General features: G+C 44.2%; 2 protein-coding genes and 1 pseudogene across 5 annotated transcripts in view; 1 reads left to right on the top strand and 2 right to left on the bottom strand.

The window, feature by feature from the left end:
* Positions 1-12,242, bottom strand: part of KDM1A (lysine demethylase 1A) — a 63,032-nt gene extending 50,790 nt beyond the window's left edge. For 2 of the 4 annotated variants that reach the window (XM_043574066.1, XM_043574067.1), the window contains exons 1-2: positions 11,751-12,241; positions 3,026-3,191 (exon numbers count right to left, since the gene is read on the bottom strand). In XM_043574066.1, coding sequence (XP_043430001.1) covers positions 3,026-3,191; positions 11,751-12,104 — 520 coding nt within the window. In that variant the 5' untranslated portion in view covers positions 12,105-12,241. Of the gene's footprint in view, positions 1-3,025; positions 3,192-11,750 lie in introns of all 4 variants that reach the window. The other 2 variants (XM_043574064.1, XM_043574068.1) reach the window with 2 other exon arrangements.
* A 3,166-nt stretch (positions 12,243-15,408) lies between these two features.
* Positions 15,409-16,660, bottom strand: LOC122479560 (annotated as a pseudogene).
* An 832-nt stretch (positions 16,661-17,492) lies between these two features.
* TEX46 (testis expressed 46) lies at positions 17,493-20,072 on the top strand. The gene is made up of 2 exons (XM_043578475.1): positions 17,493-17,684; positions 19,667-20,072. The coding sequence occupies exons 1-2, from the start codon at positions 17,493-17,495 to the stop codon at positions 19,961-19,963; spliced, it is 489 nt and encodes a 162-aa protein (XP_043434410.1). The 3' UTR covers positions 19,964-20,072.
* The last annotated feature ends 7,666 nt before the right edge of the window (positions 20,073-27,738 follow it).

The raw sequence follows: 27,738 nt of genomic DNA, 5'->3' as shown, positions 1-27,738 counted from the left end.
TTATCATCAAAAGCAAACAAATATAAAAATAATTTTTAAGCCACAACACAGAACTTCCCAATTACGTAAATCCAAACAAACAACAAAACCAACATCGTTTCCATAAAAGTTCAACTTTGATATTGAGATTTTTCCATTGACCAAAATTCACTAAACTCGATTATCAAAACAACCAAAATCATCTCTCCCAGCCAGTCTCTTTACCTCTTTAGTTCACTCTAATAGAGCACATCAGATTGATTTTTCCAAAAAATGTATTTTGTACAACGCCTCTCACTCAAAATACAAAATATCTCAGTGCCACCCTGACCAGATCCTCTCAGTGTTTAAAGGACAAGTTCAAATTTCTTAGCCTTGTAATGAAGGCTCCAACCTTCCCTTCTGGCCTCCTCTCAGAATTCTCCTAAAGGAATCTTCTCCAGTAATATTATCTGACCCAACGGATTTTGCAAAACCTTGTGCTAACAAAATATTTTATTCTCAACATCGTGGAAAGCAAAGCAAAATTTTCCAAACAAACTTAAAAGCTGGTAAAAATGAAACGTATTCAAACCTTACTTACATATTTAAAGAGAGTAAATTAATTTCTCATCTAAAATGACTGAGATGAAGAAAAGATTTGGTAAAACACAAGACCCACATCTTCTCTCAAAAGACCTTAAGATACCCATATGACAATGGTTCTGTTCAATTTTTGAATGAAAACTCAAGTGAAAAGAGCTAGTTCTGATAAGACAGGAGATCTGGAGTCCCTGGACAGTTTCTAAATACTTGAATTCACCTGATAGTATTTTATGATTCACTATTAGGGCCCCATTTAATTCTAAATTACACAGGCCAGTAAGTTGCCACTACTTTACTGGGGAAAGTACTTCCCTAATTCACCCCAGAAATTTTTTTTAAATTTCAAGTTGTTTTAAAGGAAAAATAATTTTATTTTCAGAATCACAAATAATATATTGCAAGTTTTGGCTGTTATCAACACATCTCTAAGCACTGAAGATATTCTAAACTTAAGAAACTTTAACTTTCCCCCCAAATACTAAGATAACTTATTTAAACTAAACCACTGGATAAAAATTTAGCCAGAACATAATACCATAAACACAGTTCCCCAAATCCTAGATCACTTTAATAAGATATCTCCTTCTTGGCAACAATGCCTGACATTTATGGAAAAACAAATTAAAAAAACAAAATAAAACACCTCTTTCATGAAAAAGAAAACACCAATACCAGGTTTAAAATGTTCAGAGTATATACTAACTTGGTACCTACTTAGGTCAGTTGTTTACTGGAGACACTGACAGTCACACAAAAAAAGAGGGTGAGGCAGCATCTAAAATACATCTACTGAAGAATACTTAGAGCTTTTGAACCAAGAAATCAGTAGTCTCTTGACCTATCACAGATATCAAAAGACTTTTCCCCAGTACCTCACCAGAAAGTCTACAGCAAAGGTAGAAGAAGAGAAAGGCAAGAACCAAAGAATACAGAAGAAAAAGGAGTAGAGAATCAAGGGAGGAGCTGGAGGCAACGACACGAAGAAAGGAAGAGAGCTAAATGTAAAAGACTAGAAAGAAAAAAAATACCAACAAAAAGAGAGGAGGCGTTCTGAGGTACAGGGAAGGCTGCATTTGCCTCAGGGACACTAGTTCCAGAGTTAATATACCACTCCCAATAGGTGCCCAAGAGGTCATTTTAAGAAAGTTTTGGGAAAGCCATTCTTAGCCATCTGATTCCTAAGATAAACTGAACCCAGAATCTAATCATCTTGTTCTCAATGTTCTCAAACTGTGTTTTTATTATAATTACTATAAAATTACAAGCTTTAATTTTTGAGAGTTTTGGCCAGAATCTGTTTGATAAATTCTAAATCTAAATTAATTTAACTGACTTGTAATTTTCTCAAGTGATACATCAGTAATAACCCTATTATTTCAAATAACATGTGGTGATTTATGTAACATTACAGAGGAGGGGGAAAAAAAACTAAAACAAAAGATAAAACTTCTCAAATTAAACATGTCTGTATCTGGGTACCTATGAAAGTCACGCAAGATATAGCAGATGAGATCTGAAACAAACATTCTATTTTTAAAAGATACAGGACCACAAGAATTGAAGAGGTAAATGGGCCTGGAGCTACAGAAATATAAAATGTATTTTAAGAAGAACTTAGTAAAAATTCAAAGTCAAGAAGAATTAATGCAATGCCATTAAGGACAGAAGATACAAAAAATTAAGACTCTACTTTTGTTTGCTTTATCCAAACCAGAAGGGTATCCCTACTTGCTCTGGGTATCCTCAGTAGGATTCAATCTGAGGGGATGTTAGTGAGAATTCCTTAAAGATGTTTGAAGCTCTGAAACCAATACTATAGTCTCCAATAATCTTTCCACTGTCATAGAAGACTGTGTGAGTTTAGAATCTCTTCATAGCCTTTTCTTCTACCATTCCTTTGATCGGAGGGCTCAATACTAAACGGTAACAGGCACTTAGGCCTTTTCTTTTTGACCTCATAATACATTTTTACATTTGTTCACTAGGATATTCTCAAAACTGATCCCCACTCTGAGGGTTTAATCAGAAAGTATCTAACCATGTGATACATATGTGATTTAACCAGAGTAATTTCTGAACCCTTCTATCTACAAACTCTAATCAGAGATAAATCTGAGGGGTTTGGTTCTTTGGATTTGGTTTTCTGTATGTTTTCTCTAATTGTTTATTTCTCCAACTTTCCGAGTGCCTTATACTGCCACTATCCTTCCATCCCCATCTTTTACTTTCCTTCTATATATGTACACACACACACAAAGTATCAGTATAACTACATATGTATGTATGCATGTATGTGTGCGTGCATATATATTTACACATACATACACGCACTACTGACACACATGGCCAATATCAGAATATAAACCAAAGATAAAGACATAAATAACACTGTAGAATAGGATTTAACTCATTTACTCTTATTTTCAGGATAAAACAAAACTGGTTGGTTACTATTACTCACCAGATGGTTCTTCAGGCTCGCTTTCATTTTCTTCCTCAGGTGGGGCTTGAGGAGGTGGTGGGGGAAGCTTCTTTTCCTTCTCTGCTTTAGCATTTCTCTCTTCTTCTGAATAATATTCATCTTCTGAGAGGTTGGCCAAGCTTTCATCCATCTCTCTGTACTCTACCTATATGGAGATTATACCAGGGAAAGCTAAATACAGTGAACATCTAAAACCAGGGACTTAATGTGGAACCAACAGTGAATGTGAATGGCTTTTTAACTTCAAATTTTAAGGGAAATAAGTAAATAACAAGGAACAAGCTAGACCATAATAGGTAGTTATTAAAAACAAAATCTCAGGGCACCTGGCTGGCTCAGTTGGAAGAGCATGGGACTCTTGATCTCAGGGTCATGAGTTCAAGCCCCACACTAGGTGCAGAGATTACTTAAATAAATAAAACAAAACAAAACCCTAAAATCTCTCATGAAACAATCTCATGTCGGTTCACATTTACCCCAACCTATCAATTTTACATCATAGTACTGACATTTAGAGCAATGGATCTGAGGCTTTTTACAACTCCTAAAACCTTTTAAAATGTGTGTGTGTGAGTGTGTGTGTGTGTGTGTGTGTGTGGGTTTGTAGGCATATCTATACATATGTATGTATACATCATAATCACACTAGAAGTTTCAACAAAAGACTAAAATAACCCTGAGATAAAAATATAATCAACTAGAATAACAAGTCTGTCAAATGTCAAGCCTGTACTTCTTCTATTCCATGGCAAAACAGCAAAATTCCAGAAACCAAATGGGGAAAAATGGCAGGTAATAAAAACCGCAAATGGCAACAGTCAAATTCAAAGTATGAAAAGGTACATTTGCTTAAAAAATAACCAATGACCTGATTTCACGGTTCATGTGATCAAGCTCCGCCTCAGGCTCTGCACTGACACCAAGGAGCCTGCTTGGGATTCTCTCCCTCCCTCTCTCTGCCCCTCCCCCACTCCCTCAAAATAAATAAACATTAAAAAATAATAACTGTTGACCTAAGAGAGTTGAACAATGAGAGCAAAGAAACCTTAATATAACAAATTAAGAAGTGAAACGGAAATGGAGACTACAGGTCATACTACTAATTCATATTCTAAGTGTAAAGGAGAGAACCAGGTAGTAAGTAGAAAGAGGAAGCCTTATCAGGGGTAAAGCCATTAGGATAGGGAAGATTATAATGGACCTGTTTACCAAAATGTATGATATGGTATTACAAATAGTCACCAACTTTAGAACACTGGAAAAATGTCACTGTGACTCCCACCCTTAAAAAACATTCCAGAAAGCCACAGAAACAACAGCTCTCTATTCAGATTCAATTAAAAGATAAAATGAATAAAATAAAAATTTATTAGCTATGGAGACAGAGCAAAGACAGTGTGGTCTCCACAAATAATGTACCTAACTTATTAGATTTCTGAAATTAATAGTCCTGTGGATTACAGCAAATGTAATCTATTTTAACTTTTGAAATATCTTTGAAATAGTTCCATATGGCTGGCTGCTTTTATATCTTTTTCTTTTTTTTTAAATGACATGACCACAGGTGGGCAGGGGAGTGGGTGGCTAGGCTAGGGAAGGTAAGAGGGATTGTGTCAGAAAATGGAAACAAAAATTAAGGATAAATTGAACAGTTCTGACCCATGCTCTAAGATTCTTATTTAAACACACAAATAATAGTATTCATCTATCAAATATGAAACACTGAGTACATGATCACAATGGAGAAAACAATTATAAATGAGAGTCTTCCTGCACTTAATAAGCTGAAATTCCAGTTGCAAACTAATGGTTCTTACCAGGCAAATCATCTCACAGAAAGATTTTACAATAAAACCTCCAGAAGTCTAGACACTAAACTTCATTCTACTTGATTGAGATAAACTGTAGGAGCAAACCTCAGGACAATGGGCAAAAAAGCAGCATGGGAAAAGTTTCAAAGAGGGAGAGGGGTCAGAAAATGTAATATATGTTTAAAGTATGCAGTATCCTTTCTTCTTTCAGCTTTCAATTGTGCTTGACCCCTCCCTACCCCCAAAGATTCAGCTCTTTAATCCTCTGCTCATCAATCTCATCCATTTAATCAATAATCACTTCACAAGTGCCTACTGTGGAACTGGGCTTCCATGTAGCTACTGGAACAAATTCTGAAACAATAATGTAAGATCCTTTCTACTGCAGTAGTTTAGCTCTTTCCAAAGGATGTTCCACAAGACAGTATACCATTTGAAGGAAAAAGGAATCCATGATCAAGTTTGGGAAGTACTGCATTCTTTACAGGCCCCCTCTAGGAGAACCACAATGCACATTAAAGTTACTGAGAAGTTTTGCAGCAAAAACAATCTTTTTAACATTGTTTAATCCAACGTTTTGATGAAGTAGTAGCTACTAAGAAGGAATACAGAGTTCTTAGTTTTTGGGGGGTTAGGGGGGGAAGATTAGAAAAATATCTAGAAGTAGGAGCAAAAATATCTAAAGGCAGTATTTAAAAACAATAATATCAAGAAAAAACCATCTGTGTTCCACAGAACCCTAAAATTCTTCAGGATTTCATTTAAATACACACTTATACGTGTTAGTACTTTGGAGACCAACAACACATGAACTTGTACTGCTTAGGTAAATTTTGGGTAGACCTAAGAATGACATTTCTTCTCCAATCTGTTCAACCAAGGCAGCGTCCTGAAATGGCTAGGCAAGCTAAAAAACAACCTTTTGTACTACTTATCAAGCACTGGGTCTTCACAATGCTTCATAAACAAAGTACAGAAATAAAATTGGGTTGAGACTTAAATAAGACTACAACTATTAAGTTTAACCTCCATTCTCAAATTTGGCTCTATTAAAAAAAAAAGCCTCATTTTCTGAAACCCTGACAACTAAAATAAAGGTTATAAATTTAAACTGAATATAAGACAGGCAAATAGTACTTTATTTTGAAATTTTCCATATAAAGTTTTATTTTGTAAAAAAGAGGGGCACCTGGCTGGTTCAGTCAGAGGAGCGTGTGACTCTTGATCTTGGGGGTCGTGAGTTCAGAGTCCCATAATGGGCGTAGAGATTACTTACAAAGAAAAGTTTCTCTAGTGGGCGGTGTCTGGGTGGCTCGGTAGGTTGAGCAATGGACTCTTGATTTTGGCTCAGGTCACGATCTTGGGGTTGGTGAATTCGAGCCCTGCAGTGGACTCTGCACTGGCAGGCAGAGTCTGCTTTGGGATTCTCTCTCTCTGACTCTCCCCACTTGCTTTCTTTTCTCTCTACACACACTCTCTCCCTTTCTCAAGATAAATAAGCTTAAAAAAAAAGTTCTCAACTTAATAAAAAAGTGAAAGAATCGTACAAATTCTCAAAAATAAAAAAATAAAAACTATTCCCCTGAGCAAAGGAACAGATACTTTGAACACAAAAGAGTGGGAACCTCTCATCCTTAAGTAAAATCCTCAAAGGCTTTGGAACTTCTACAACCACTTACAAACAAGGACATAAAGATATCCAATAGACAGATATAAGTCAGTAGGGTAATTATTCTCACCTTTACACAGACAACTCTCAAATTTACATCTCTAGTCTCTCCCTCACCCTTACTACAATGATTCATCCACTTCCCAATCACCTTAAAGCCCCAGTCTTTTTGTTTGAATCTTTAGTCCTTTTAATTCAGTAGGGCACAACTGCCAGACTGATTTTCCAAATCCATACATGTTATTTTCAGATAGTTTAAAAGATGAATGCCAACTTTTTCAAACCAGGGATAAACTTTCTGGCTCTAACTATGCAAACTTACACCTTTAGCCATTTTCTAATACACTAATGAAAAAGTCCTCAATGTTCTACTGATCCCTAAATTTCCTAAGAGCTTTTTCTGTTAATCCAATGCTTAAAATTCAAGGCACCCTTCCTCCACAAATTATTTCCTAACTATTCCAAACTTACAAATATATTTTTTTCCTTTCTCTGAACTGTCCTAGCACTTAAGGTCTGCATTTCATAGTCTAGTGTAGTGCTGTCTGATACAATTTTCTATGATAATGGCAACGTTTTGCATCTGCGCTTCCACCGTGGCAGCACTAGCCAGCCACATGTGGCTATTGAGCACTTACCATGTGGTAATTTAAGTTTAAATCAAAAGTAAAAACTCAGTTTCATCAGTTGTACCAGTCACATGGGCTAGTGGCTACCATACTGAACACACAGATCTAGTGTTTGTCTATAACCTGAACATGACTCTACAACCCAAATGTTACTGATCCCTCTGGCTCCTATCTTGCTCCTAGAAAAACCTCATTTCCAATTCATTTGCCCATTGTCCCCAACATTCAGTTTTCCACTCTGGACTCCCTGCTGCTTCTCAAACCTTGTCGCATAATATGCCAAGCGTTTTTCACTTCCTTTCTCCACTGGTAATACTTAATTACTGGGCACCTTACTATAAGCCAGACACTGTATTTTGTTTACATTGTATCTAAACCTAAAAGCCTTACAAGGTAGAGTTTATCTTCCTGAGGAAAATGAATCATAGCAAGAAAAATCAATTCCAAAAAGTCTGTCCTTTTCAGAATACTTTTCTAAATTCTGCACCTTTTCAAGGCCAGCTGAATGCTGAAGTGTCCCTAAAGTCCCAGCCCAACTTAACAATTCCAACCCTTAAATATTTTGCCATAATGTTAGCATACACACTCAGGGGTGAATTTATTCTGAAATTTACAAAACTTAACCTTCAGGGACCCTCAAATGCATGGACCCCTTCCAATACCCTGAACCTGGTTTTAGTTACATAATTTTGTGTGTGTATATATATATATATATGTACATGTATATATATAATATATATAATACATCTGTATCTACGTCTGTTATATCTATAACTACAAATACAGAAAGACCCCTACATAATACCTCAGAACTCTCGAAGTAAGGCCCATCTACTACAATGGACTCAGCTCGATTTTTTCTTCCTTTAATGGATACTCTATCCCTTGAGGTCTGTTTTCTCTGGCTCCCAAGACTGGCTAGGAATAAGTCAGTGTCCCCAGTTTCTTCCTTCTTAGTTGCTCCCCCAAATAAACAGGTGACCCACTTTTCTTTTGAATTTCAAAGCTAATCACAATAGAAAAAACAGTATAATGGGAATTAAAATAAACACAAGATAATTACAAAGACAGAAATCTACATACTCAAGACAATGCCAATCAGAATATCAGCTGTCTTTTTTTTTTTTTTTTTTTTTCCAGAAACTGATAAACTGATCCTAAAATTCATATGGAAAGGCAAGGGTCTCAGAACATCCAAAACAATCTTGAAAAAAAAGGAGCAAAGTTGAAAAATCAAACTTCCTGATTTCAAAATCTATTACACAAAGTTACAGTGATCGGGACAGTGCGATACAGACACAAGAACAAAGATACTGATCAGTGGGACAGAACTGAGAGTCCAGAAATAAACCCTTATATTTAGGGCTAACCAACAAGGATGCCAACCATTCAAAGGGGGGAGAGAACAGTCTTCAATTGTGCTGGGACAAGTGGATATCCACATGGAAAGGAATGAAGCTGAACTCCTACTTCATACCACATACAAAAATTAACTCCAAAATGATCACAGATCCAAATCCAAGAGCTAAAACTATAAAACTCTTAGGAGAACACATGGAAGTAAATCTTCATGACACTGGATTAAGCAATGGTTTCTTGGATTGAACATCAGAAGCAGGTGCCTGGGTGACTCAAGCTTGGATCTAACACCCAGGTGCCTGGGTGGCTCAATCAGTTAAGCGTTGACTCCTGATTTCAGCTCAGGTCATGATCTCTTGGTTCACGGACTCGAGCCCCACGCTGGGCCCCACGCTGACCACAAGGAGCCTCCTTGAATGGATTCTCTCTTTCCCAGTCTCTCTGCCCCTCCCCAGCTCATGCTCCATCAAAATAAATAAATAAACTTAAAAACAAAACAAAACACCAGAAGCAAAAGGGACAAAAAGAAGAAAAGATAAATCGGACATTAAAATAAAAAACTTCTGCAATCATCATACACAAAGAACTGTGACTATTCAGCAATAAAGACAACCCAATTTTAAAGTGAGCCAAGGATGTGAACCAACATTTCATCAAAGAAGATATACAACAAATGCCAATAAGCACAAAAAAAGATGTTCAATGTCATCAGTCATCCGTGTAACGCATATGAAAACTACAATGAGACACCCCTTCACATCCACTAGGAGAGCTCAAGACAAGGATATGGGGGAACCGGAACCTTCATCTACTGCTGACGGAAACGTAAAACGGTGTGGCTGATGTGGAAAAGTGTTTGGCAGCTCCTCAAAGGGTAAAACACTGAGATACCATATGATGCAGCAATTCCACTCCAACTATATACCCGAGAGAGTATATACACACAAAACACTGTACGTAAATGTTCACGGCAGCATCACACATAACCAAAAAGTGGAAACCCAGATGTCTACCACAAAGATGAATGGATAAACAAAATGTGGCATATCCATACAATGGGATATTATTATGCCATGGAGTTGTGTCAAGTACCAAATGGAAATACAACATGGATGAACCCCGAAAAGATAACCAAAGCCAGACACAAAAGACCACATATTCTATGATTCTGTTTACATAAAAGGTCCAGAACAGGCAAATCCACACAGAAAGTAGGTTAGTGGCTGCTAGGGGAGTGGAGAACGAAGAATGACTGCCAGTGGTCCAAGTGTCTTTTGGGGGTGATGAAAACGTCCTAAAATGAAAACTGACTGTGGTACTGGCTGCAACACTTGCTACACATGCAACACATGCTAAAAACCATTCAGTCGTACCACCTGAGAAAGGTAAATTTTATCCTATGTGAACTATCTCAATAAACGTTTTTAAGACATGGTTTACCACATGCTTTCTAGCCATACTTTCTATTGAAATAGTAAAATAAAAACGCTCGGGCTTCTGCCCTCTAGCTCATTTCTGGGGGCTGGGAGTCTCCCATCTGTGTCTTTTCTAACCCAGGCTTCTAACCCAGTAAAAGCCGCCAAAAGCCTTTCCTCCTTTCAGCACGGGGCATTTACTCTTGCAGAGAGATCTCTCAAGCGGGCACTTGAATCTGAGGGCTCAGTCTGGGTAATACCCATCTCAAGAAGCTCACACCGACTCGGCACATGCATTTAAAAATTACAGCTGTAGGGGCGCCTGGGTGGCTCAGTCGGTTAAGCGTCCGACTTCGGCTCAGGTCATGATCTCGCGGTCTGTGGGTTCGAGCCCCGCGTCGGGCTCTGTGCTGACGGCTCAGAGCCTGGAGCCTGTTTCCGATTCTGTGTCTCCCTCTCTCTCTGTCCCTCCCCTGCTCATGCTCTGTCTCTCTCTCTCTCTCTTAAAAATAAACATTTTTAGGGGTGCCTGGGCGGCTCGGTCAAGCGTCCGACTTCAGCTCAGGTCATGATCTCACGGTCCATGAGTTCAAGCCCCACGTCGGGCTCTGTGCTGACCGCTCAGAGCCTGAAGCCTGTTTCCGATTCTGTGTCTCCCTCTCTCTCTGCTCCTCCCCTGTTCATGCTCTGTCTCTCTCTGTCTCAAAAATAAATAAACGTTAAGAATTACAGCTGTATGCGCAACTTATAAAATCGCACGGTTTTAAATATGTACTCTAAAAGGATACATCTCCAGAAAAAACCCAAGTCTAAAAAGTCTGCTCCTGGTACTGCCTTGGTGCCCTGCACAGCTGGGTGTTCCATGTGGTCCTTTGTCTGAGGCTGAGGCTACCTCCTCGCAACAGAAACGCAGCTTCCAGTTCTGCCACTTACTTAGTTGGGTGACTCTGGCCAAGCTGCTGAAACTGGGGCTTACTCATTTCCTAACGTGGGGCTCACAAAACCTGCCCACTGCTGCTGAGCAAAAATAAAACGTAAGGGACTCTCTGAACACACGGCATCTGGCACCCAGAGATGTGAAGCAGCTGCCGTCTGTATATTCTGTTCCGTGACAAGTCTTTTCCTTCCTAGGTATTTGCACCTTGACTAATGGACATTAGCCCTCTCAATCAGCTTCCTCACCGGTTTAAAAACAAAAAAAACAAACAAACAAAACACAACAACCCTAAGTCAAAAGATCGTTGAGAGAATAAAAGGAAAGAGGAAAACTAGCGCCCAGCAGGGCTGAAAACAAACAAAAATGTGCACTTCTTTTCGGTCTCCATAGCCAAGGCCATTTCTTTAGCATGCCCCTCCAGCCCCAACGCGCGCCCAGCTGAAACTCCTTAAAACGCCGCCGAGAGGCCTCCAGACACATCCGCGGGCCAACCGGCGATGCCCAGCTCCAACAGCGCCAGCCAGGACTCCACGTCAGGGAGCCATGTTTCCCAGGCCAGAAAATGAAAAGGTGTACAGATGCCAGGAGTAAACCACCCCTCCCCGCCAATCCCCCTTCCCAAGACGGCCGGGTCCCGGCACAAAGACTGCTTTCAACACCCGCAAGGGAAGGGAGGCCCTTCCCCTCCCTCCCTCCCTCCCTCTCCCCACCCACCCACCCAGCTGGTGGGGAGGCGCGGTGAACACCCGACGGGCTGCGAGGTCTGGGTGGGCGTGCGGCTCGAGGCCCAAGACAAGGGGCGGTGGGGGTCGCCGGGGGCCGGACAACCTAGAGGAAGCCAAGCAACCGGGGTCTGCGGCGTGCGGGAGGGGTTCGCGCCTCACCTTCGCTCGCTTGCGCCGGCTGGTCCGTCGCCCCTCCGGAGTCTCTGCGATTCCCGTTTCCATGGGGGTCGCAGATCCAGGCACGACGGTAGGCCCGGCCTGAGGCCCGGCGGACCCCGGTGGCTCGGCCAGGCCCCCGGGAGGGGAGGCCCGCGGAGGCTCTTTCTTGCGGGGAGTGCGCTCCCCCGCCACCCCCGGCCCGGCCTCGGCAGGGCCCGACAGGCCCGCGGGCGGCGCGGCCACCTCAGAGCCGTTCTCCGCGCCGCCCGCTGCCCCGGGGCCGGCCTCCGTCCCGGCCGCCGCCGCCGCTGCCGCCGCCGCAGCCGCCGCCGCGGCCTTCTTCCCAGACAACATCTCGGGCCGCCTGGCCGCCGACGGCCGAAGGGGCCGCTCTGTCTGTCGGTCCGTGAGTCCGGAGCAGCCTCGCCTCGCCTCACTTCGCGCAGGTAGCTCGCTGCCAACCGCCACGGCGTACGCACGCGCTGAGCGCGCTCCCGCGGCGTCCGGACAAAAAGGCCCGAGACGCCCACAGCCCCGCCTTTCCCCGCTGCCATAGAGTGGCATCCTCGCGGCTAGAGCGGCACCACGGCACGGAGCACGATGCTTTCCTAGAGCGTCGCTTTGGCCTTTGGCGTTGGCCCCAGCACCTTCTCGCTCCTAGGGCTTGGGGGCCACACTGCACCTCCGCGGGTGACCATTCCCTCCAGGGACTTGCATACATACATAAATTCATTCACTCATTCATTCATTCACTCACTTGTCAGCTCAACCAATATTTATTAATGCTTACTACGTGACAAGGGTTTAATGATGAAGTTTTTGCTTTCAAAGAGCTTACAAGTCTAGTGAGGAGAAAACACTGAAATGTAACTGGTAAGTCATCTTACTGTTTCGCAATTGTCCGGCTCGGACATGGGAAATCTTGGGAGAGCAAGTGAGTTTCCTCGTAATAAAATGGACAGAAATTAGGAAACCCAGGTTTGAGTCCAAACTGGATTGCTGTTGCCTCCAGGGCTGTGTTCATATTCTTCTGTCTGGACCTCCTTCCCATTAGCTCTCACTCACTCATACCTCCTCCCACTCCCTATGTGTTCCATACATAACACCTCTTTCTACTCCAGGTTAATTCTTTCTAGTGCTGCAGATGGTGGTGGTGACTTATTTTTTTCAATTCCTCCAGGACTCCTTTAGTGACCCAACACTGGAACAGCTTGTCTTCTTCAAGCTTGTTTCAACTTATTACACACAACTACAATTGCTTTTTTACACATCTCTCTCTTCAAACTATAATTTTCTTTCTTTCTTTTTTTACTTTTTTTTTTTTTTTTTTTTTTTTTTTTTTTTTAGCAATCTTAACACCTAGTGTGGGGTCCAACTTACGACTGTGAAATCAAGAGTCACATGCTCTTCTGACTGAGCCACCCAAGTGCCCCTTCAAACTGTAATTTTCTTTTTTTTTTTTAATTTTTTTTCAACGTTTATTTATTTTTGGGACAGAGAGAGACAGAGCATGAACGGGGGAGGGGCAGAGAGAGAGGGAGACACAGAATCGGAAACAGGCTCCAGGCTCTGAGCCATCAGCCCAGAGCCCGACTTGGGGCTCGAACTCATAAACCGCGAGATCGTGACCTGGCTGAAGTCGGACGCTTAACCGACTGCGCCACCCAGGCGCCCCTCAAACTGTAATTTTCAAAAAATTATTCCACTTACATGAAGTTCAAGAACTAGTAAAACTAATCTCTAGTGCTAGAATCCAGTCAGCGATCCCTTGGGATGAAGGTGAGCGTTGACTACAAAACAGCAGGAGGGAATTTGCTGGGGTGATGGAAATGTTTTTTTATCCTGATTGGATGGTGTACCCATTAGCCAAAACTCACTGTACTATGCTGTATATATTTTTATATTTTACTTTATGTCAATTTCACTTCACTGAAGTTGAATTTTTTTTAACTATGCAAACAAAAATAAAAAAAGGAAGGCAGTTACGTTCAGGAAAATTAAAAGCTGTGCGAGAAAAAAAGGTGTAATCATAGTACAACATATGGCTCAGCCAGGAACTACACTGATGTGGCCATAATAACATAATGAATATTGTTTTCACCAAAGTGATGGAATTATATTGAAAGAATGGAGAAAAGAGAAAATTTGTGGAAGAGAGAGATGAGAGGGGTTTACAGAGCAGGGACGAAAGGGAATGGGAGAGGTTCTGCACGGGAGCTAAATCCTCATCTTCCATCATAAAAAGATAATATGTAATGTTAAATGAGAAATCAAGAATTAACACTACAAGCATACAATTTAGACATATCAAGATAAATGCTGGAAGAAACAGTTTAAAAGTTGGAACAACTTATCTGAGTCATATAATTTGAGGATGGGAAGGGGTGAGATAGGAGATCAAAGACTGTTTTAAACGCACATTGTTTGCACATTTAATAATTTTATAAAACTTAAAATTAGATTTTTAAAATATATGTATCCTTTGACCTAGCAATTCCACTTTACAGAAGACATTCTAGGAAAAGATTTAAGTATGTGTACAAAGATTTAACTTTAATGCTGTTTACCTCAGGTTATATATAATAACAATAAAGAAGAACTAACCTAAAGGCCCAATAAGTGGCCACTAATTCAATATATTAAAATATCATAGCCATTAAAATTGACATTTGAACATGAAGAACTCTCATACAAAATAATGAGCCTATGTCAAAAATTTATTTAACTCATTATTTTTAAAATGTTTTTATGTTTATTTATTTTTGAGACAGAGAAACAGAGCATGAGTTGGGGAGGGGCAGAGAGAGAGGGAGGCACATAATCGGAAGCAGGCTCCAAGCTCTGAGCTGTCAGCACCCAGGCCTACTCGGGGCCTGAACCCAGGAACCATGAGATCTGAGCTGAAGTCCGATGCTTAACCGACTGAGCCACCCAAGCGCCCCTATTTAACACATTATTGAGAGAACCAGCAAGATGATAACACTGGTTCAAAGGAAAATATAGGGACGCCTGGGTGGCTCAGTCGGTTGAGCGTCTGACTCTTGATTTCGGCTCGGGTCACGATCTCAAAGTTCGTGGGATTGAGCTCCATGTCTGGCTCTGCTCGGACAGTGTGGAGCCTGCTTGGGATTCTCTATCCCTCTGTCTCTGCCCCTCCTCCCCACTCTCTCTCTCGAAATAAAAAAACATTAAAACAACAACAAAAGAAATTATGAAAAGCTGATCTATAGTCACTAGTCAGTGGAAAACAGAATTCTGGAATAAGAAAAAAATGGTTAATGTCTTACAAGGCCATAAAACTAGACTTAGGTATTATCTTTTCTATCGGACAGAACTCATTTGCCTCTATTTGCAAAAAACTGATTTGCAATTACTCATTTTTTCCTAGAAATAACTAATTTATTTCATTTTTTAAAGTTGTGGTAAAATACACATAACATAAACTGTATCACCTTAACCATTTTTTTAAGTTTATTTATTTTGAGAGAGAGGGAGTACGCATGGGGGGGGAGGGGCAGAGAGAGAGGGATAGAGAGGGAATCCCAAGCACTGTCAGTACAGAGCCCGATGTGAGTCTTGAACTCACAAACCGTGAAATCATGACCTGAGCCGAAATCAAGAGTCGGGTGCTTGATGAACTGAGCCACCCAGGTGCCCCTCGCCTTACACATTTTTTAAAAAAGTTTATTGATCTGTTTTGACAGAGGGCGCGTGCATGGGGGAGGGGCAGAGAGAGAGGAGCGAGAGAATCCCAAGCAGGGTCTGCACTATCAGCAGGAACCGTGAGACCTGAGTGGAAATCTAGAATCAGATGCCCGACCAACAACGGCACCCAGGCACCCATCACCTTAACCATTTTTAAGTGTATAGTTCACTAGTGTGAATTATATTCACACGGTTATACAATCTCCAGAACTCTCCTCGTATAAAATTCTGTGTCCATTAAACCACAACTCATCATTTCCCCCTGCCTCCTAGCTCCTGGCAACCACCATTCTACTTTGTGTCTCTGTAGATTTGCCTGCTCGAGATATCTCATATTAAGTGGAATCAAATGGCTTTTGTGTTTTTGTGACTGGCCTATTTCACTTAGCATAATCTCAGAGTTCATCCATGTTGTAGCATGTTACAGAATTTCCTTCCTTTAAAACATTTTTAATGTTAGTTCATGTCTTTTATCAACACATATATAATTACTTGTCTTCCAGTTTGTTGAAGCAATAGGTCAGACAGCATTGGGCACGATAATGTCTGTTAAAGTGGCTAGCCATAAAAACTCCAGCGCCACATCACTCCCGATGAAGATGACTGATTTTGCCATTTTCATCCACCTTACAGTATTTCAGGACAGCCAGCTTAACCTTCTTTCTCTTATGCTGCTTCTTCTTGGGAGTGGTGTAAGACTTCTTCCTTAGCACCACCACGACGTCTCAACACAAGATGAAGACTGGATTCCCTTTGAACGTAGTTGTCAGACAAAATACACCAATCTTCCAGTCGCTTGCGAGCAAAGACCGGTCTCTGCTAATCAAGAAGAATTCCTTCCTTATCCTGGATCTTGGCTTTTATTTTCTACTGTATTTTATGGTGCAACCAGAAGAGTGATGGTCTTTCCCATAAGGGTTTTCATGAAAATCTGCCTCTTGACAGTGGTTCTACCTTCCGCCACAGATGGTGGATTGGAAAGGAGAGCACTGCAACAACCAACAGAGTTTTCTGAATTTCCTTCCTTTTTAAGACTGAATAATTCCATTGTATGTGTATATACAGCATTTTGTTTATTCATCTGTTGTTGGATTTGGGGGTTGCTTCCACTTCTGGCTATTGTGAATAATGCTGCTGTGAACATGGGTGTACAAATATCTTTTCAAGACCCTGCTTTCAGGGTGCCTGGATGGCTCAGTCGGTTGAGCATCCAATGATTGATTTTGGCTCAGGTCATGATCTCACAGTTTGTGGAATCGAGCCCCACGTTGGGCTCTGCACTGACAACACGTACCTTGGGATTCTTCTCTCTCTCCCCCACTCTCTGCTCCTTCCTCCCACGTCTCTGCCCCCACCCCTGGCCTATGCTCACATACGTTCACTGTCTCCCTCTCTCAAAAATAAATAAATAAACATTAAGAAAAAAAAAAAAGACCCTGCTTTCAGTTATTTTGGATATATACCCAGTAATGTAATTGCTGGAGCAACTTATCCGATTTTTAAAAAGTTAACATCTGACTTTACAGAGTCAGTACCCTAATCAATATCAAACAGTAAGTCAAACAAAGTTACCTTCCCCTAAAGCATCAGGTGACCAACAGGTAGACCAGCTGGACAATATTCTAGCATGACTGTGAACAAGCTCAATGTAATCTTTTTGCCTTATTTACAGATCTTGGGTAACTCTTCTTTGCAGACTCCCTCACTATGAGAGCAGGGGCTCTGTGCTGTTGGCCATTTTATTCCCAGTGGCCAGGCCCAGAAGTACTGTTGAATAAATGAGGTATCACTAAGGTCTACATCACCTGGCTCTTGTGAGGACATCATGAGATATTGCTTGCAAACTGCCTGTCAAAGTCTGACACATAGTGGATGTTTAAGACATAGGAGAAGTTAATATTATTGTTATGCGGCAGCTGGGAGGGGGACTGGTTATGACTTGGAGGAGGGCGCAGCCACAGCTCCTGTCATGGAGGGTAACTGTCCTAGAGGGGTCACCAAGGCAGGGTCTTGGGGCCTGGGTGCCTCCAAGCCATAATGTTGGGGGAACTAATGCTTCTTTTTAGGAATCTCCATGGGACACTTGCTTCCTCGGGCACCATAGGAGCATTGGTGGCTTGGCTGATCAGCTATAAGCCAGCCTTGTTTGGGTTCCTATTCCTTCTGCTGTTGCTTAGCAACTGGTTGGTCAAGCATGAAGTCCAGCCCACCCCCCTAGAGCCCCAGCAGGTGAGCGAGAGGGGCCTTAGCTTCAGCTAAGGATGATGGGACATTTACAGCTAGACTGGAGGATGGGGGACAGGGAAGATGTCAGGATAATGGGGCAAGACTGAAGAATCCACAGCTCTGGTCTAAGCCCCTGCTCTTCAGCTCCCACCTGGGTGATGGAGGACGAAGCACTTCCTTCACAAGGCTTCAGTTACCTTGGCTGTAAAATAGGGACCATCCCTAGACAAACAAGAAAACAAACTCTTAAAATACAGAGAACTGGTCATTGATGGAGGGGAGGTGGGTGGGGGGGGGTGAAATAGATAAAGGGGGTTAAGAGTACACTTACATTGATGAGCACGAAAAATGTACACAGTCGTCGAATCATTATATTGTGCACCCGAAACTAATATAACACTGTATATTAATTATACTTCAATAAAAAGAAAAAAAGAGGAAAACTTATAAAAAATAAAAATAGGGACCATCCCAGACTCTTCTGCTTCATGTTTGATGTCAGTCACCATGGTTTGACAACAATAACAACTACTTTAAAGCGGGAGAATTTTAAATAGATGAGCTAAAGATACCTGTGTAACATAGACACATCTCTAGAATAATGAAAACAATAGAAACGTACCCAGGTTATGACATGTTTTATACAAAATTTAAAAAAACACGCAAAACAACACCGTGCCTTGTTTATGGATGCCTATGTATAATGAAGATATATTAAGGCTGGATTTCTCAACCTCTGCACCATTGCTACTTTGAGTTGGATAGTTCTTTATTTCAAGGGTCTGTCTTGTGCCCTGTTGGATGTGTAGCAGCATCTTTAGCCTCTACCCACAGAAGCCAATAGCATCCCTCACCCCCTTTTTGTAACAACCAACAATGTCTACAAACACTGCCAAATGTCCTGTAGGGAGGCAAAAGAGCCTCCCATTGAAAACCAGTGGTATAAAGAAATGTATGGAAAAAATAAATACTGAATTCAGGACTGCAGTTGAGATGAGGTTCAGGGAGGGAGGGAAACCTTAGGAGAAGGATCCACAGGGGACTTCACATTACATTTATCATATTTTATTTCTTAAGCTGGAATGGAAACATGGGTATTTGCTGTAATAGTCACTTGTCTTGCATCCCTGAAATATTTAACTTTACTTTTATTTATTTTTTAAGTTTATTTATTTTGAGAGATCACGCATATGTGCACAAGTTGGGGAAGGACAGAGAGAGAAAGGGAGAGAGAGAGAAAACCCCAAGCAAGCTCCACACTCAGTGGGGAGCCTGACGTGGGGCTCCATCTCATGACTGGGCAAGATCATGACCTGAACCGAAATCAAGAGGTGGTTAAGGCTTGGACTTCAGCTCAGGTCCTGATCTCACAGTTGTGAGTTCGAGCCCTGCGTGGGGCTCTGCGCTGCCGGTGTGGAGGCTTCTTGGGATTCTTGCTCTCTCCTCTCTCTCTGCCCCTCCCTCCACTCATACTTTCTCTCTCAAAATAAATAAACTTAAAAAAATTAAAACATTAAAAAAATAAAATGGTTTTAAAGGTGAGGGATTTGTAGCTGAACCCTAAAGAAAAAAAATGTATTACTAACTGCATGGGGACAGATGAGGATTATAGAGATATACCGAGACTTGGCAGTTGGTGATTTTATGAGGCCTGACTCAAGTCTCAGAAGGGCACACTGTGAAACACAAGCTCTGGAAACAGATATATCTGGGTTAAGTGTCTTATGTCCCCTGTGAGTGCAGATTACTGGGCCATCGCATTTATTCCTATGAACAAAAGGCAAGTATGGGTCCCCGTACTTGGGAGTTCAGGGAGCTCCCAAACGAGGGTTGGGTGATACTAAGAAAGGGACCTTTCCTCCCTAGACCCCCACCAGGTGTGGCAAAGATGCTCTCCTTGCAGGCTGGTTGTGAGGACTGATTAACATGACGTTTATAAATCACTATTAACTAAGGTTTCCTTTTCTCGTGGTGGGGGAGCTTAGGAAGAGGCAGAGAAACCTAAGCCACCTGAAGCGAAACCCAACAGCTGCGTCATGAACACAAAAGAAGTCGAGAGACTACATGCCTGCTTTGCCCTCCAGGAAAAGGTCCTTGAACGGCTTATGTTCAGCGAAATGAAGCTGAAGGTCTTAGAAAATCAGATGTTCGCTGTATGGAATAGAATGAATCGCCACAGGAGGTCAAGCCGGCAGCGGACTTTTCCCATGAGGAAACACAGACTGAGGAGGCACGACTCAATTTTCTCCATCATCTCTGATTGTACTTCGAATTCCCCTTAATGAGGTCAGAGAGACTGGGGTGGGCTGGCCTCTTCTGATGTTACCCTTACTCAGTAAAACCCAGTCAGAGACTAGTGAATTTTCTCAGTAAACCACACTGGAGAGCATACTTCGAGGTTGAAAGGCTGATCACTTTTGGAAAAGAAATCAGTATTCACTAGGTCAGCCAGACAGCATTCTAAGATACAACCTGACAGGACTCCAGAACCCAGCTCTTCCTCTCAGTTGGGCCACCTTAACCCTAGTTCAGGGCCCTCTACCTGTTCACCTTGAGTCTTACAATGGCTGCCCCCACCCCCAGTTTTCCCCTTCCCTTTTGCTCAGAGGCCAGAGCCAAGGCCTGCCAAGCACAGCTCTGGGCAAGTTCACTGCCTATTTTTGAGCCTATGCCTCGCTTTGGTTGACAGAATAAAAGCCACACTCCTTGCCATGTTGTTCAGGCCCTCCATGATCTGACCCCCTTTCCAGGCTTCCCCTACCCCTTACTCTCCCTCACATGCTTTATACGTTGTGCCAGAGAACCCTAAACATCAGTCATTGGGGTACCCCCTTTGTGATTTTTGCCAGAGCCATGAACCGCCTGAATGTTTAACCTAATACTGTCCCTTTAAAGGGTTTTTTCCTTGGGGCGCCTGGGTGGCGCAGTCGGTTAAGCGTCCGACTTCAGCCAGGTCACGATCTCGCGGTCCGGGAGTTCGAGCCCCGCGTCGGGCTCTGGGCTGATGGCTCAGAGCCTGGAGCCTGTTTCCGATTCTGTGTCTCCCTCTCTCTCTGCCCCTCCCCCGTTCATGCTCTGTCTCTCTCTGTCCCAAAAATAAATAAACGTTGAAAAAAAAATTTTTTTAAAGGGTTTTTTTCCTTAAATAAATTTATCTGTGAAGGAAAGTGATAATAAAAATAACAATTATTATCTGTACGTTAAAAGGCTCTATCATTTGGCTGAAATAGAACATAACTGTCAAGAGGCACGTGGGTGGCTCAGCTGGTTGAGCGTCCAACTTTGGCTCAGGTCATGATCTTGCAGCTCTTGGGTTCGAGCCCCGTGTTGGGCTCTATGCTGACAGCTCAGAGCCTGGAGCCTGCTTCGGATTCAGTGTCCCTCTCTCTGCCCCTCCCGAGCTCATGCTTTGTCTCTCTCTCTCTCAAAAATAAATAAACATTTAAAAAAATTTTTTTAAAAAGAACATACCCCCCCCCCCAAAAAAAAAGACAGTGAAGACAGAACACTGTTACTAAAATGCCAGTTGGAGCTTGGTTGTCCGCTGAAGCGTCTGAGCCCGGGAACTTCGGGTTAAAAAGAGAGATTAGCAGGTATTAGTGCTAAGACGTCTCCATAAGGGGCCCTGGGAAGGAAATCACGACCTCACTGTGGGATCCAATGTGGCTTTAGTGTCTTGTTGGAGCCCCACCTAAAATCATCTCTACTCAAACCAGACGACTGGTCATCCCCCAAATGCCTCCACATCTTTGCTCACTTGTTTTCTTCCCCTGGGATCCCTTATCTTCCCCTTTCTGCTATTACAATCCTTAGTGCTTCCTGAACCACGCCTCCAGAACGCTTCCCTAACCCAGCTGTAGTCTCTGTCATTCGTGCGCTCCCAGCATCTTATCTACAGTTCAATAGTACTATCTACAGTTCAACGTACCACAATCTGCTGGGATCTGATTTGCGCACATTTCCATATTCCCTCCCCACCCTTCAACTACATTATAAACTCTCTGCGGGCAAGCTCAGCATCTTGTTCATCTGTATATTGCCCCACAGCACCCAACACTGTGGCTAGTATATAGTCAGTGCTCAAGAAACAGCATCTCTGATTGTTGATCACAGTCTTATGTGTCCTGACATTTTCTCTGCCCTTTCCTTTTAGGATGGCCTCCTATATCCTATTTTGTTTAAGAGCAGGATCTCTGGACCCTAACTGCTTGGCTTTAAATCCCAACTCCATCAACTCCCAGCTGTGTGATCTCGGACAATTCTAAGTTGTTTATTCTCTCTGTACCTCAGTTTGCTCAACTGTAAAATGCGGGGGGGGGGGGGGGCGTAGAGCTACCAACCTCATTGCTTGTTGTGAGCATTAGGTGAGTTACCACATCCCCTCAGGTCTTTGCTCAAATGATTCCTTCTCACTGAGGACTCCCATGACCTCCCTACGTAAAATCACAACCCTCCCTTGTGGGTCCAACGTCTTCTCCTTGCCTCTCCAAGTGCACTCTCCACCCTTTGCCTCAGGCTGGTTTAGGGCTGGCTGGGCTCCTTCACAGAGGATCACTCCTCTCAGGGAGGCTCTCCTTACAGGACCTTCTTCTTCCAGGTTTCCTTTGGAGCCAGGGGAGGGTGGTAGCATCCCCTCCATTTTTCCAGCCCAGGGGCACCACACTATCTTTGTGGGTTCCGTATACATAGTGCTCACACCTTTGTAAAGCATCCCTTTCACACAGCATCCCGGGCCACTGCTGATGGCCTTGCTGTATGGCCAGGCCATTGGACCACCCAGAACTAGAGCGTTAGGAGCATATCCACATGGTAACCTCTGCTGTGGAAACAGATAAAGCAATTCAGCCACAAACTCCATCTGTATGTGATAATGAACAAGCTCACAATAAGGCACTGCACCTTGACAGAATCTCTGGACAGAAAGACTGATCAAAACTACATGGCGTCACATCTACTCGGTGTTCTAGATCCATGCCTGGACCCACCACAATGACAAAAAACCGGCGTGGAGGTCCGAGGTGGCCCGATGAGAATCCACTTACCTATGATGTCACTGGCACTCACAGAGTACGTCTTGCCAGAAGTGCTGGCCTGTGGCTCGAGGTGTAGCACGATGACTTTGGGATCTGATCAGTGCACAGTAGGCAAATTGGTTGCCGTGGATTCTGACCACCATAGACCTGGTTTAGAACACGGGGTGGCTGTTCTCTTCACCAAGCAGGTATCATCCAGACTCCTAAGGTTCTGATGAGCACCTTGGCCATGGGCTGAAATTCCCCGATATGATACAATGTGACAATGGAACTCGGTTCATAGCTACTGCCTCCCAGTCATGGGCATTGTCAACGCAGAATTCACTTGCGCTTCCCCACTCGCCACCTGCAGCCAAGTGAGTCCAATGGAGCTTTGCTATGGCTCGCTCCAGGTGCAGCTACATCAGCTGTGCATCATCCTCTGTGGGCACCTAGGGGAGAGAGGGGGCGCACACCTGATGTGTCAGGCAGAATGCCGACTCCCGGGTTCCTACAGGGTCAATGCTCTGGGAAAGGACAAATGATCTGGCGCATCTAGGCATATGACAGACCGCAGCTAATCTAGCAAGAACATAAGCAAGCAGACCAAGATGGAGGGCTAAATATCCTCTTGCCTTCTCTTCCAGATTTGGACAGGCAGTGCTCAAACAGCCTCTAGCAGCTGCCCAGGCCAATGCCCGTGGCACGAACCTATCACAGTACTGAACATACCCTCACCCTTACCCCTGCCCACCATACCCAGCCAGAGGAGACTGATCAGTGACTCACCCTCTGACGGCGGCTTGGACATTGCTCCTCCCTGGCCACAACCAACGACAGCTGTTGGTTGGGCCTCCACAACCATGCTCCCATCCCGCGCTCAGATGGTGTTAAGGCCCACTGGCAGAGTATCGAGCGGTGCGCTTTGTACCCCAGAACTGTTTTATGATTTGGAGAGAGGTCCTTGCGTCTGGCATGGACTCCATGGCTCAGGCCTCTGCGACGGGCTCTGGACTAACACTCTAGGCTCCCTTTCTTCCACAGCGTCTCCCCTGGCTTTGCCAACAACCACTGGAAATCCCATTACGAGACCAGCTGATTTCTACCCTGTTGATTTCTATCCCCGGTGGTCAGACTCGTGTTTGATGAGCCCTAGTCAGGGGATGGACCTTGAAAAAAGCAATGTGGATTCTATTGGAAGACCCTGGGAGCACACTCCAGGTTCTAGCGGTGAGATGACAGCAGGTGGGCTCCAGAGGGACTCCCTTCCCCAAAGCTGAAATGATTCCACATGGTCTCCACTCACCTCAGTGTCTTCAGGCGGCTTCGGCACTGCAAGCAATTTCCCTGGTGCCTGAGCTCAGACCGGTTTTTCTTTACTTACAAGGCTGACGTCACACTGCCTAAAAACAACAGAGTAGTAGGTCTGTGTGTGTGTGTGTGGGGGGTCTTCTGAAGCATACGCCAGCTGGATGTCTCCAGCTATGCCCAGACCCTCAAACCTCCATGACTTGGTGGCGTTTGCGATTGTCCAGCACTCACGTCTCCTGGACCTCAGGGCTCAGTCCTCAGACCCCTTCTTCGTTTCACTCCCTGGTGATGGCTTTAAATATTATCTGCTATTTTCTGATTATTTTCTATTTCAAATGTCCAATTACCTATGTCGATACTTGCACATCTCAAAATTCTGCTCCAAACTCCCACACACAGGCTTCCCCCTTCCAGTTGCTTAGGCCCAAAGCTCTGGAGCTGGGGTGCCAGGCTGGCACAGTTGGTTGAGTGTCCGACTCTTGGTTTCCGCTCAGGTCATGGGTTGGGGGTTCAAGCCCCGCATCAGGCTCTGCCCTGACAGCATGGAGCCTGCTTGGGGTTCTCTGTCGCCCTCTCTCTCTCTCCGCCCCTCCCCCTCTTGCACTGTCTCTGTCTCTCTCCAAATAAGTAAACTTAAAAAAAAAACAACCCAACCCAACTCTGGAGCTGTTCCTGGTCTTCTCATTCTCCCTCATGTCCTGCTCTAATTCATAAGTGAGCCCTACTGGCTCCTTTGGAGCATGTCCAGAGTCTGGGACTCCAGCTGCCTCCACTTCCAGACCCCCACCATCTTTCATCTGAACAAGTTCCTGCCTGGTCTCCCCACCCCTGCCCTGGCCCTCCAGTTGGCTCGCAACACACAAGTCCAAGTGGTCCTTTAAAAATGTGAGTTGGGTCATGCCACTCCTCTGCTCTAAACCCTGCAATGGCTCCCATGTCACTCAGAGTGAGGACCAAAGTCCTTCCCGCAGCCTATGAAGTTCTCCACGACCTGGTCCCCCATTACCTTTCTGACCCGGCCTCCCGCCCTGCCCCTCACTAGTGTGCTCCAGCCTCCAATCTCCCTGCTTTTCCTTCAGCGCACCAGGCACACTCTCACCGTCCAAGAGCCCTTTGCATGTTCCCCCTACCAGGGACTCTCTTCCTCTGCTGGCCATATTCCCAACTCCCTTACTTCCTTTAGCTGATTTGCTAGACATTTCTTTCTCAGTGAGGCCATCCTCACCTCCCAGTTTAATACTATAATGCACCCATCCCCTCTGCTCTATTTATTTTCCGTAGCACGTAACACTTTCTAACATGCCACTTCACGTATCTATTCTGTTGCCTCTGCTGGAATGTAAGCTCTACAAGGTCAGGGAATCTTTATCTGTCTTGTTCACTGAGATAGCTTCAAGCACCCCGAACAGTGCCCAGCACTTAGTAGGGGCTCAAGAAAATATGTATTGGGACCCCTGCTGGCTCAGTCGGAATAGCATGCGACTCTTGATCTTGGAGGTGTGAATTCGAGCCCCACATTGGGTGTAGAGCTTACTTAAATAAATCCTCAAAAAAAAACCTGTTGATGGTGAGTACTTGTTGCCCTGTGTCCTCCCCTAGACCTGAGTGTAAGACCTGGTGAACGGTAGACCCTGCATATGTGTCTGTTGGATGACTCAATGGATACATGTGCAAACACATGAACCAATTAATCAATCCAGGCCTGACTGGGAAAGATGCTAAGTATCTTCACAGATCCTTTGGGAGAGATATTTTCCTTTTTCAGGTTTAATTTATCCTTGATATGTTTTCAGGTGCTTTCTTCGTTCTTCCTAATCCTGACGGTGAGGGTAGTGACAGTTGTTTTCCTTCTCTGGGGATGTTCTGCAGTGGATCTGGGGACAAGAGAGTGACCTCAAAATAATGTGGGGAGCATGTGAAATGGAGAAGTTGACCTCAGAAGAAAAGTTTCGGGACGGGGGGCAAAAAGAGGAACCCAGCAGGAATCCCCAAAGTCCACAGTGCACTTGAACTCTGGAGCCTCCTGCCCCTCTGTGTAACAAGTCCTGCTCTGAGTTCTAAAAACCCGAACATGGTCCACAGGGAAGAGACCTCAGAAAACACCTCCAAGAAATGTTAGGACAACTAGAATGAGTTCTGGAACTGGAGGGAGAAAGATGGGGAGGAAGAGAGCAGGGGAGGGGAGCCAGGGGAGACGGGGAAAGTAGGCAAACAGGAGATGGAGAGAGAGAGAGAGAAGAGACCAGCGGGGTCATGAGCGGGGAGCACTGGGAGGGACCGATGGTCATCACACTGGCTCACATTTGTTGAGGACCTACTTGTGCCAGCTCAGGACTGTGCGCTTTGGGTGTCCTAGCTCATGTAATCCTCATTCCCACCACAAGGGGGTAGGCTCTATTTTACTACTCTCTACAGGTCAGCACACTGAAGTCCAAGAGAAGCCAACAAACCCAACCAAAGTCAAATAAGTAGTAAACGGTGGAGCTGACATTTGAACCCTGGCAGTCTGACTCAAGCGTCCGGTTTTTATTTTTCCAAAGAGCAGTGGGCAGCCGTGGAAGGTTATTTAAGCAAAGGACTAATATGATCTCTCATGTATAAAGAGGATGAATAACTCCTCCCTCACAGGGCTGTCGTGGGGATTATCTTTGTTCGTTCCGCCAAGGAAAGCTCTGGGACAAATGCCTGGAGTGAGGGAAGCACTCAATGAACAGATGAGCCTCCGGAGGAGGCTGAGGCGGGGCCTAAAGATTTTACACATGGGCGTCTGCTGCCACCATGTGGCCACTCTCCTGTATGACATGCTACGGATTACCACTCACTTGGGAGGGGGAGAGGCTGATCTAGGTTGGTGAGAAGTGGCTGCTTTGGGGCACGGGGCCAGGGAGGAGCTCAGAGAGTAGCTGGTGTCCCGGGGGTGAGGATCTTTATCAACAGAGGTCTAGAACCCCGGGGGTGGACTGATTCATATATTCAGCTCTGGTTTGGAGACACAAACCGAAGTGACACATGGTCCTTGCCCTAGAGGGCCTCATGGTCTGAAAAGGAGACAACAGGGGAGGTACATCGTGTTTGGGAAACAGGCCTCCTGGGTCCAAATCCTGTTCCTGCCACTTCCTGGGTAGAACAGAATATGCCTCGTGGGACTGTTGTGAAAACCAAAGGAGAAAACACGGGAAGCACTAAGCACCTATATCTGACACAGTCAGCAACCTGTGACCCAGAGGCAGGCTTCCCACCCTGCTTGAGCCTCAGCAAAGACGGACCAAGCAGCCAGGTACAATACTAGAAAAGAAGACGAGGCTTCCGGCCCCACCGCTGTCACTAAACTTACTGTGTGACCCTGGGAAGTCACCTCCCCTCTCAGAGCCTGTTTCACCAGCCATATGATGTGGAGTTTGGGCAAAATCACACCCAGCCCTCTTCTCGTCCTAATTTAGCCTATTTTCTAGGCCAGCCCAGATTTCTAGGCCACGGGGGATACAGACTAAGATCCAGAAGGCCTGCCTCCATCCGTTTACATACCAGACCCTAAGCATCAGCACAGTGGAGAGAATCAAGCCCTGTCAATGACGGGGTGGCTGGGAGGCAACTGTGGGGCCCTACTGAGACAGTTATATGGAAGTTGGTGCAATCCATGAATTGCAGCACGAGCTTGCTGCTCAAAATGTGGTCCGTGGACTGGCATCGGCATCACCCGGGAGCTGGTTAGAGAAGCAGGATCCTGGGTCCTG

The sequence above is a fragment of the Prionailurus bengalensis genome, chromosome C1 (assembly GCF_016509475.1).
Source record: "Prionailurus bengalensis isolate Pbe53 chromosome C1, Fcat_Pben_1.1_paternal_pri, whole genome shotgun sequence".
Classification (NCBI taxonomy): domain Eukaryota; kingdom Metazoa; phylum Chordata; class Mammalia; order Carnivora; family Felidae; genus Prionailurus; species Prionailurus bengalensis.
This window is presented reverse-complemented; position numbering and strand designations above follow the sequence as displayed.

Excerpts from the sequence above, each read along its gene's own strand:
- TEX46 (XM_043578475.1), top strand. The coding sequence starts at position 17,493 with ATGTTGGGGGAACTAATGCTTCTTTTTAGGAATCTCCATGGGACACTT. Across the intron at positions 17,685-19,666 it reads CCCCCCTAGAGCCCCAGCAG|GAAGAGGCAGAGAAACCTAA; the intron begins GTGAGCGAGAGG and ends GGGGGAGCTTAG.